Source organism: Dicentrarchus labrax, unplaced genomic scaffold, assembly GCF_905237075.1.
Source record: "Dicentrarchus labrax unplaced genomic scaffold, dlabrax2021, whole genome shotgun sequence".
NCBI classification, from domain to species: domain Eukaryota; kingdom Metazoa; phylum Chordata; class Actinopteri; family Moronidae; genus Dicentrarchus; species Dicentrarchus labrax.
In genome coordinates, this window is record NW_026136720.1 from 25997706 (window position 1) to 26010140 (window position 12435).

The 12435-nt window shown below is 40.8% G+C and overlaps 1 protein-coding gene across 1 annotated transcript in view; it reads right to left on the bottom strand.

Moving 5' to 3' along the window:
- Window positions 1-12435, bottom strand: part of ntrk3a (neurotrophic tyrosine kinase, receptor, type 3a) — a 264646-nt gene that overhangs the window by 106882 nt on the left and 145329 nt on the right. The window contains exon 12 of the mRNA XM_051383180.1: window positions 11719-11821. Coding sequence (XP_051239140.1) covers window positions 11719-11821 — 103 coding nt within the window. The remainder of the gene's footprint in view (window positions 1-11718; window positions 11822-12435) is intronic.

A 12435-nucleotide genomic window follows, 5' to 3' on the forward strand; every position in this document is an offset into this window, starting at 1 on the left:
TCTGTGTGTGCTGCATGTCAAATGTCAGCGTGTTTTTGTGCATGTGTTTGGAAGTGCACACTCACCCTACAGGCAGTAATGTGGCTTGGCTGTCAGGCGGCACTAAATGAACAGATGGATGTAATCAACAGATGGTTGATATGGTGTTTCTGTGTGTGTGCCCTTAAGACATGTGTTTGTGCGTGTGTGTTTCCAAGTCAATGTTACCCTTCCAACAGACAAATTATACTTTTAACCCAGAGAGCTGCTATCTTTAATTTAAATAAATATTTAAATATTTGTAATATTCTCATATTTCTCTGATAGTTAACTTATACCTTGGCATTCAGTTTATTATATATATATATATATATATATATATGTGTTAAATTTAAACAAAATGAATTCCAAATTCATTCTGTTTTTTGTATGTAGGGAAGTAAGGGTTGGCTGGCCATAATATATCGCAATCTATTTCATTGCAATCACAATCCACAAAATAAATTATGATCCCTTTTTCTCAAGTTTAAAATACCCTGTACACTTTAATTTAAAGTGGGAAATGGAAGCCAAAAGATAACAATAATAATTAAAGCTGCAAGCAGTGTTGAGCGGGACCTCGCACTCCACGCAACTCGGGGCGTGTTGCAGCCGCGTCAAGTGCCGTCGCAACACGTGTGGACCATGACATGAAAATCTCATGTAAATCAGCTCAAAATTGCCACGCAGTGCTTACTTCCTGTTGCCAGTAGGTGGTGCTATCTCCATGTCTGAATGTTGTCATGTAGACGTGTTCAACGTACAGTCTCAAATAGCACAACTTTTGATAACCAATGTGTTTAGATTGCAGTGATCGAATTTGAAGTCAATCTGATAAAATCTGTAGAAGGAGTTTGTTAAAACAGAAGCCCTTAAATGCCGGAAATGGCATCACAGTTTGACATTCGATTCAACTTGGCCAACTTTGAGGGCACGCTACGGACACGCCCTTCAACATACATACACAAATAGCACAACTTTTAATCAGGAACATTTTATGACTGGACTGACCAATTTTGAAGCGGATCCGATAAATTCCCTAGGAGGAGTTTGTTCAAATACAACACAAAAAATCACAGAAAATGAGAAAAAAAATCAAAATGGCTGATTTTGATGACACGCCACGGGCACGTCCTTCAACGTACATGCACAAATGTATGCTGCTGTTTTTTTATCCTGCAGGGGGTGCTACAAACACGACAAACACGATTTTTGGTATGTGAGCTTCAGGCACCAGGTTACACGTGCCCTGTGAATTTCATATTCATAACTATTACAGTCTCCGCACAGTGATTTACGTTGCCACCAGAGCGCCACTTAGAGGCGGCTTGTTGACACATTTTTTAGGGAGCCTCAGGGAGCCATGGGCACGCGTCATACCAAGTTTAATTTTAATCACACATGCCGTTGCAGACATAAAAACTTCTTCAATTTAAAAAGTGCCACCTAGTGGTGATGGCCTGAAATTGTGCACGGGGCCTAAAGAAGACATTAGGAACTATGGACCCAAGCTCAGTGACAATCGGACATACCAATGCGGAGAAATGTTCCACTTCCTTTTTTGACGAAAAATCCACAGGAAGTGTTAATTTTATAACGTGCTTATTTTTTTAATATCAAAATTCTTTGAATTATTTTTTTATTAGGACGGTCCCCACATGCTACGTGAAAAAGTAATTTGTGTGTATCGGACAAAGCGCATGGAAGGAACACGGAAAAGTAGTATATGGACATTTCGTGCTCTAGAAAAAAGAATCTAGATGGAAGTGGGCGGGGCTTACATGGGGAGATTCAGCTCTATTCACCGAACGCATGGATACAAGGTTTTTGAATGTGCAACAAACTATGCAGAAGTTATTAGCCTAAACGCATTTTTTATGATAGTAGTACCACGTAGTGGACAACCTGAAAGCGACACATAGAATATCCCCATTTTCACCAGGCCTGACAACTTTGCCAAATAAAATTGAGTTTTCGTATATGTTCACGGGGGCAAAAATGCAGTCAAAGGGGGCTAAAAATAATAGGTAGGAAGAAATCGAGCAAAAACAACAGGGACCTCCAGCGGTCGCTGGCTCGGTCCCTAATAAAGAGAAAAGTAGAAAATTGTTAACTTCTTAGCACAGTGTGCATTTAAACCCTTGCATACTGTAGGGAGACACCACCAACAATAATGACGACTTGTTTACTACCAGTATTCCCCTGGATTTGTGTATAGGTTTATAGTGGCTTATTCTACTGTCAGGAGTACAAATATTTTAATGTCATCATGTACAGACTGAAGGCTTTGATTACTATAGGGTTTTCTCACGAAATGATACAGTTTAAGGAATCAGAATGTAAACCATTTTTGTTTGCACAAACTGCAATGACAGAACTCAGATAAAATCTTTAACAATGCTTTCTTTTACTATTTTAAAATAGTTGTATAAACACTCTAACGTCACTCAAAGTTTATTGTACAAGAAACAAACTAGTTACAGCAGTTGTTTCAGCCATGCAATGGTATGGAGATATGAAAAATTCCAATCATACAGGAAATTTAAACTGGTGCAACAGTTCATCCGGTATATCACCCAGCAATATCGCGATCACCTGTGGACGCCTTAGATCGTGATTTTGACCTACAATCGTCAATAGCTGTTATATTGTCGTGGTTTTAGTTTAGTTATTTTGTGTTATTTTGTAATTCTCACGCCTCCTCTCGTGTCAGTTACTTTACTTCCTGTAAAGTACAGTAACAGGTAAATGGGCCTGTAGTTGTATAGCGCCTTTCTAGTCTTCTGACAACTCAAAGCGCTTTTACACTATGTGTCATATTCACCCTTTCAGTCAGTGATGGCAAAGCAGAACAGAAACTAGTGCAGTCATACACATTCACATGTGAGCAATTTGGGGTTCAGAAATTTGGGGTTCAGTATCTTGCTCAAGGATACTTCGACATGTGGCGGGAGGAGCCAGAGATCGAAGCAACAACCTTCCAATTAGTGGACGACCCGCTCTTCCTCTGAGCCACAACTGCCCCATGATTATTGGATTAGTTTCACCATGCGTCTAGTTGTCCTCCAATCCCCAGTGTATTCAGTCTGTGTGTTTCATTATAAAGTGAGTTTCCTTGGTGTTTTTGGACTTTCTGTTGGTTTTACTGCATTCTGGATTTCTAGTTTGGATTTGTTTGACTGTTGGACTTTGTTTAAATAAATAATTGAATTGATCCTGTCTACCTGCAGTTGTCTTGCATTTGGGTCCAATCCCTTGTGTATTCAAGTATTTGTTTTGTCAGTTTCTTGTTTACTTTGATTGCTAATCCATGTGTTATTTAATTCATTAATTAGGGACCGAGCCAGCGACCGCTGGAGGTCCCTGTTGTATTTGCTATGTTTCTTATTAGGGACCGAGCCAGCGACCGCTGGAGGTGCTCGATTTTTTACCTATTATTTTTAGGCCACTGCGACTGCGTTTTTGCCCCCCTGAACATATACCAAAAGTCAAGTGGTCAGGCCTGGTGAAAAATTTGATATTCGTTGCGTCGCTTTCGGGTCCGCCACTAGGTGGCGCTACTATCATGAAAAGTGCGTTTAGGCTAATAACTCCCGCATCATTTGTCACACATTCAAAAACGCCACGCATTCGGTGAATAGAGCTGAATCTCCCCATATAGGCCCCGCCCACTTCCGCCTTTAATTTGTTTTCGTTAGAGCGCGAAATGTCAAAAAAGGAAGTGGACCATTTCTCCACATTGGTATGTCCGATTGACACCAAACTTGGGTCCATAGTTCCACATGTCTTTCTTAGGCATCTTGCACATTTTCAGGCCATAGCCACAAGGTCGCACTCCTTAAAAAGAGGAAGTTTATATATAACGGTATGTGTAATTAAGATGAAACTTGGTACGATGCTTCCCCATGGCTCCCTGAGGCTCACTAAAAAATGTGTCAACAATCCGCCACTAGGTGGCGGTCTGGTGGCATGGTAAATCACTGTGCGGAGACTGTAATAGTTATGAATATGAAATTCACAGGGCACGTGTAGACTGGTGCCTGAAGCTCACATACCAAAAATTGTGTTTGTCGTTTTTGTAGCGCCCCCTACAGGATAAAAAAACAGCAGCCCCGGTGCCACGTTTCACCGATATGTACGAAACTCGGTAGGCACGTGTAACATGCCGGGACGTACAAAAAGCCTCTTGGACCCATACCCCAAATCCCAGAGGAAGTCGGCCACTTTGATTTAAAGTTTCAATTTCAGCGAACTTTTTGCGTTGTATTTGAATGAACTCCACCTAGGGAATTCATCGGATCTGCTTCAAAATTTGTGAGTACAGTCAAAAAATGGTTCTGATTGAAAGTTGTGCTATTTGTGCATGTACGTTGAAGGGCGTGTCCGTGGCGTGCCCTCAAAGTTGGCCATAGTGAATTCCGTGCGCATTTTCGGTGAATTTTTCGCGTTGTATTTGAACAAACTCCTCCTAGGGAATTTATCGGATCTACTTCAAAATTGGTCAGTACATTCACAAAATGGTCCTGATTAAAAGTTGTGCTATTTGTGCATATACATTGAAGGGCGTGTCTGTGGCGTGCCCTCAAAATTGGCCAGGTTGAATCGAATGTCAAACTGTGATGCCATTTCCGGCATTTAAGGGCTTCTGTTTTAATGAACTTCTCCTACATATTTTATTAGATTGACTTCAGATTTGATCACTGCCATCTAGACACATTGGTGATCAAAAGTTGTGCTATTTGTGACTATACGTTTAACCTTGTGCCCGTGACAACGTGTCGAATTGCCATCAAACAGATAGTACTCATATCGGGCGGCTGTGGCTCAGAGGCAGAGCGGGTCATTCATTAATTGGAAGGTTGTGGGTTCGATCCTCGGCTCCTGGTGCCACATGTCGAAGTATCCTTGAGCAAGATACTGAACCCCAAATTGCTCCCGATGCTGTGCATCGGTGTGTGAATATGTATGAATGTTAGTTTCTGTTCGATGCACTTTGCCATCACTCAGTGAATGTGTGTGAAAGGGTGAATGTGGCACGTAGTGTAAAAGCGCTTTGAGTGGTCGGAAGACTAGAAAGGCGCTATACAAGTACAGGTCCATTTACCATATCTTCAGTGTACATGATCCAATCTCAATGAAACTTCATGTGTTTGATAACAGCTCCACCCTGAACACATCTACGTGACAATATTCAGACATAGTGATAGTGCCACCTACTGGCAACAGGAAGTAAGCGCTGCGTGGCGATTTTGAGCTGAGTTAAGTGAAATGACCGTGCCAGTGACATCATCATCATGGCTCCTGTCAGTGGTAGGGATGGGGATCGTTAATATTTATTGATATCGATACCTTTATCGATAGTCCTTATCGATCTTTATCGATACCACTATCAATACTTTTCTATTATTTGGTGGAAAGACGACGCGACAATATGTTTTTAACAGAACTGGAATAGCTTTTATTACTTAACAAGTGAGCATAACAAAAACGTTTCTAGCCTTCAATAAACATGGCTAATGTAATAGGCCACTTCGAAATTACATAAAACTAACAATAGAAAGAATATCAGTTACACTTGAACGCATCATGATAACCTAATAGTCGTTTTACTGAGCCAACCTGAACACATCATCACGCAGCACGTCTGAAACTTTACTTACTTTTCAAGCTAACTAGCTTGTATGCTGCCGATTACAACACGGATTTCACAATTGGATTACTATTTTTAACTGACGGGACAAGTCTGTGTGCGCTTACCGCTGGTACTTTGAGTGGATGATGAAGACGGGCCCGTCTGTGGTGCGGCGGCAGCAGCAGGAGGAGGAGACAGAGTCTTTTCAACCTGGAGACAGTCGAAGGTACTGCATTTGGCCTTTATTTGATGCACAATACTGATGTGCTTGGCCATTGAGGTTGTGTTCCCCCCTTTACAAGACATGATTTTGCAACATAAGTTGCATTTTGCTTCCTCTTCATCTTTGAGCTTGGTAAAATGAAGCCAAACTGTAGACCTTTTTGCCCGCTCAGCCATCCTCGCGAGCGAAGTTAACTGCCAGACTTAATTTGTTTCACTTTTAATACCTGTTTGCTTACAATTTCATTCAAAAACATTGGTGGACATGCTGCAGTGATTGGATTGATTAGATTTAAAGCCATGACGCGACTCGAGGGACACACAATTACGTTACAGGACCTACGAGAGAAAAAAAAACCGACGAGACTCGATAGTGGTATCGATAAGCCCAAACGTTATTGATTTTCGGGTTTTGAAAAAAGTGGAACTGGTTCCTTGATAGAACCGGGTTTCGATCCCCATCCCTCGTCAGTGGGTGGGATAAGGCAGAAAGTAAACATTTTGTCCTCAAAGTTGATGTGTTACAAAAAGGAACAATGGGCAGTGTGAGGATTTGAGCGACTTTAGCTCTATTCGCACGGGACTAGTATTACCTGGGGACCTTTAGTAATTTGTAATAATTGCGGAGGTTGTCTGTGATCTTAATCCCGTGCGAATCTGCCATGTCCGTAATTTGTAGTGAAAGTGAAAATTCCTCTGAAAATTACCAACCATATTTCGCCAAACACAGAGGTCATGTGATAATATTAGTCCCGTGCGAATCGGCATCTCTGTGATTTGGGGTCGTTTTTTTTTTTTTTAAGGTTTTTTGTGTTTTCCGCACCTTTTTTCTGCCTCTTTCCCGGTCGAGAATTATGGAGGCTGAGTTGGCAATTATAAATGAAAGTTTTGACAGCATTTTGATGTTTGTGGGCATGCTGGGAAAACAGCAGACAGACACTGATGTGAGAAAGATGTTCGAGCCATTTGGCAGCATAGAGGAGTGCACGGTGCACCAGCAAAAGTAACGTCAGATCAGTAACAGACTGTTACGCATTGGTTACGCAGAGCCTTGACATCATATCCGGGTGATAATGTCAGTAAATTTGAGTTAAAACACAGACTTTGCTTATCCCGTGCGAATGCACCGCACAAAACATAGACGTGGTGGGGTAATTACTAAATCACATGAGGTCCCCAGGTAATACTAGTCCCGTGCGAATATGGCTTTTGACAAGAACCAAATTGTGATGGCTAGACGACTGGGTCAGAGCCTCTCTAAAACTGCAGTTCTTGTGGGTGTTCCCGGTCTGCAGTGGTCAGTACCTATCAAAAGTGCTCATTGGAGGGAAAAGCAGTGAACTGGAGACAGGGTCATGGATGCACATGGGTGTCAGAACACAGAGCATTGCAGTTTGTTGCATATGGGACTGCATAACATTATGACCACCAGGGTGCCCAAGTTGTCATAATGTTATGTCTAATCTGTATATTGGTGCTAAAAAGACAGTAAAAGAAAACACAGCTCTGAATCCAATTTCATTGTGGTTCTCTAAACTTCCCAGAACTGCTGGCTAACATCCTGATCAGTGAGGTTTGAAATCTCTACCCTAACAATTCCCTTAGATCCCCTGTAAGGCTTTTCATGGGAAACACTGGTGCAGGAAGAGTCATTAACAATAGCTTGATCACAACAAATAAGGGAAAAAAGCAACAAAGTGGTGAGTATTAGTCATGGAGACATGGAGCAGGTTGTTTTTGTTTCATTTCAAGAGTCAAGGATTTTTTTCACATGATTCTATATGTGCAGTGAAATGTAGAGTGCTGAACTTTGACCACACTTATTCTTCCACAAGGAATAACATCCAAATCAACAAAATCTGAGTAAGTTAACTAAGTCTGGTAGGCGAACACACTCCACTTCTGAAATGCTGAATAATGCTGAATAAAGCCACATGCAGGACAGACAGAAAATAGTGTTGGAAGACACGTCACAGAGCCTTGCTCGGGGAAATTGAGGCATAAGCTGCAGCACACACACTGAGAACCATGGGTGGATCTATCAACCTATCATAACCATGACTTCACAGATGAACAGTGTCATTGAACGGAGGGCTAATGTGACTACACTAGAATTCGTGTGGAACAGCTCATCAGTGTGAAGGTCAATTATTGTTAGATCCCAGTGTGTCTGAAGATTTAAATTATGAATGAAGGTACCTTCTGTGCGAGCAGTGCATAAAATAATGTGCTGTGCATCTAAAAACTGGAGACTACAGATGCAACGCACATATTCCCACTGCTGATGGCTTCAGGTGTTTAAGAGGAGATGAATAAGGTTAAAATGTTAACTTCTCCAATATATTACATCAAGACCATTCTTTTTTGTCCTACAAGTTTTGTAAAATATTATGCAAAAATTAAATATGCAAAAAAGGCATTATCGAATTAAAAATGCACTATTTTTCATACATTACTGTGCAGTGTGCAGAATCACATTTGATTTCTGTGAAGTTCATGTACACCTGACCTGCATGGAGGTTGCTGCGACTGAATTTGCCACTACGCACCATAAGTAAGGACAGGAAACGTTTGAAGATTGACAATAAAAAAATGCAATTCCATAAAACATTTTTTAATTTGCCTTATTTTGCCACCTCATACTAATCCTAAACTGCTGTGTTTAATTTGACAAATGGCAATTGCTGTGTGCAAGGTTGTTAATATTGTCATCATGAGTCAAAACCAAGTGTGAACCTATCATGATTTCATGATTTGTGGAATACTGTTTTGAAGGCTCAAGTTCGGCATTATGACTCCCACAATGTTGGAGCCAGCAGCAGTGACGTAGTGCAAGGTGTGCTGCTCTTATCAACATTGGCGGCTTCCTAGATAAACAGTACAATAAAACATGTTCATGAAAAGATTTTAGGCGAGACCTAAACGTATTAACAGAATTATATTTGATTAGTGCATTGAGCTGGACGGATTTACTGAGGATGACTTGTCAATCACAATGTAGCCACGCACTAACGCATACCCTACTTTATCATCTATTTAACTCTAAATTGGACCATCATTTACTAAATTAACATGCTGTATGGAAGAAGACTTGAATTGCTCTTGTATTGTAGTCTGTAATGAGGCTGCTTCAGTTGAAAAGTCTTCCAAGTGCTTCAATGAAATTAAAATCTATTAAGTCTGTGAAATGCAGGTAAGAATTTTTTTTAAATTTGTGAATATATTTCTAGTTGACATTAAGGGCAATTGGCCACTCCAGCCTCTCTAAATGCATACACCCTCTGTGAAACTGAATTAAAGTCAGTGGTACTTTGCCATAGCTGTCACGTAAATGTGTAGATTATAGTTAAAGTGTCTATATGAGGTGCCACTTAATTTATTCAGAAATGACTTGCTTCCTGGTCCCATTTGAAATTAAAAAATAAAATCTGCTATTAGTCTGAACCAAAGCAGGATTTTTTCCCCCCAAACAAAGTTACAAAGTGAAAGTGAGGAGCTAAATCCAAACTGTCTGCTCCTTTCACAAAAAATCTGACTCATCAGCACTGGATCTTTTCCTTCTTTTGGATCTGCTGATATGAGTCATCAGAAAGGAATCGGGTTGGTATACTTTCACTATCTCTGGGTTATAAAGTCTGCAAACTGTCACCTCTAGCTGCCAGCTGAGAGGTGGGGGGTGTGGAGGGGCAGTGTGAGTGGCTGTGTGATGCAACTTTAATCGTCCACTGAAAATGCTACAGTCAGTCAGCTGTGAATGTGTTCTGGCACAAGGCTACAGATCTTGGTGCTTCGTCTACTTACCCTCGATAAACTGCATTTCATTAGGGCCTGAGCCGTGACCACTTCAAAGCCCTATTGAAATGCAAGGAATTATTATTTTTCTGCCAAAGGAACCGCATTTTTGGCAGCCACAACATGCTCAAAAACTCATGAAAACAAAACATTCAGCGGTGGCAAAATGGCATAACAGTGCCCCCTCAACTCAGCAATTGAGGCACTTTTTACCATATGAAATGCGAATAGGTAAAAAATCAGAGATAAACAAACAAAAAATCCTCTTAGATACAGTTCTGTGAAGACTGTGAAAAGTAAAAAAGCTTCTTTCCATTTGTTGAGATTTGTTTTAAAGCTCCCCTGTAATTGGCTTAGCTGTTTTTTTATGAGAGCGGGGATGGGATTGGCTGAGAGAGTATTTATTAATCACCACGCCCACACACTTTATCTATATTCACCTACATCAGCCCGTTTGCATTCTGTGCTGCTGCACACATATACAAAACAGCTGGTGAAGATGGCCTTACAGTCTGAGCTCCAAAGACCAACCACTTTGCACTGGTAGATATATATGCGTGTATATACACCAATCAACCATAACATTATGACCACCCATAAACAACAAACAGCGATGCACTGCGTGTTCTGACACCTTTATATCAGAACCAATGTTAACTTTTTCAGCAATTTGATCTACAGTACCTTGTCTGTTGGATTTGACCACATGAGCCAGCCTTCACTCCCTACATGCATCAGTGAGCCTTGGCCGCCCATGACCCTGTCTCCGGTTCACCACTTTTCCTTCCTTGGTCCACTTTTTAAGAATATATTACCAGGATTAATGTAACATTGTATTTGTCTAAATAACTTTCAGAGTAAAGGACTGCTTCAGAAGACACCAGTCAAAAAGACACCAGTCAAAAAGACAACAGTCTGCGACAAAGGTCTCATTCCAAATTCTAAGGACCAATACACAAAAAGAAACAACAGGCAAATGAGCATTTAAGAATGTAAAACACACTCAGCCTTAATCCTGTTCGAATGCTTCAACAGACACCAACAAACCTGAATGATGCCCAGTGGTGGTTCTATCTTGAATGACACCCTGGGCAAGACCCCCTTCGAACACAAACTGTTATGTTTTATTATAACAACATAAGTGAAGCAGAGAATTAGATTTCTCGATTGCACAAATCCTTCATTAGAACAACTGGATTTAACTATTGCACTTGGAACAGGAAACACACTTTTTAAGGTGCACAATCTCCACCTCCAACATTGCCAAAAGACAATGAGCACAGTTCTGCACAAAATATGACAATATAAATTATCAGAACATAGAGAACCTTGGTGACCACATAATCGTTTTGTATTACCTATTTTTGTTAGCCATTTCACACAATTCAGAAGAACAAAAATGTGCATGAACTATAGCCTGTATTTATTATATTATAAATGAAATGTGCGTTATTTGGAAGAAAGTCGAGGTGTGAGTGACTTACCGTTCCCCCCTTGTCCGTTCCATTAGGGAGACCCAGAGGTGAACTGTCCCCCGCCCCCCTTCCCCTTTTCACACAGCTTCTGTGCACGGCACCTTCTCAGCAAGCAGGGGCGCTTGCAGTTGTAGGGGGTGCCAATTTGCCAATTCCCCACACAGTGATATGATAGAACAGATACATAATAGAGAAACGTTTTGCAGCGCAGAGGATTTCTTTTTTTTTAAGTGCTTGTGCCGCCCCCCATGTGTCATAAAAAAATGCCGCCTTGGCGGCTGCCTGCTTCACCCATGCCCCAAACCCCTACTGGTGATGCCTCAGGTACCAAGGTAGCTTTGAACAGAGCACAGTGCTGGTTTAAAACCTTTACCTAACAGAGTCTATGTTATTGGATGGATAGCATAAATTGAGCTTAACAAAGTTGAGTCATCCATCCACAAGTAATGACCTTCAAAGCTCCATACTAGTCACACCTTTGAGCCTCATTCAAGCACAATGTCACAGACCGTGAGCCTCATTAGACACAACAACTCTTCAGAAAGACGGAGCAAATATATTGAGATATAGCATTCTTACCCTTCATGCCAAACTTAGAGCGTGGTCCATACTTGTTGATGAGAAGAAAGAGAACCAACAGCATCACACAGGCAAACCCTGCCAGGCCTACTGCTATAGAGACCTACAGTCCAGAAGGGGAAAGAAGGTGAGAGGAAAATACTGTTAGGCAAATAATCACAGACTCACAGGTTTAGCTTATTTTTGCACCCTGAGGACATCAGTAGGCCTTAAGGTTGGTGATGTTGGTTGGTCTGGACCCCTGTGGTCTTTCCTGCTGCCACCATCTGATCAAAATATCCCATTGGACACAAGGAATTTCCATATAAAAACTTTTTTCAGATTTTCATCCACCCTATACGACAATATCTGTGTGTCATACACAAATGCACTTGGATTTAAAGATAAATGAATAGAGGCATTTATATTTATCTTAATTGAGAAGCAAACCTTGAACGCAGAAATATGTAGTGCAGTGAAACTGCCTCTACCCATTCTTTTACCTCCTAATGAGTGTTTGTTTACTGCAAAGACTTTCTTTGTTTAACTGTAATGTTTTCAATATTTAACCTTTATCTGCGCTACAGATATTACAAAAGCACGTTACAAAAATAATCATCAATAAATAACGATTTACCTGAAATTAAGAAGTAACTTGGCTGCATGCACTAATATTATGGCCTGCAGTGCTAGAAACAAAATTTCTTTATGTAGCTTTAATTGCAGAAATTATATATT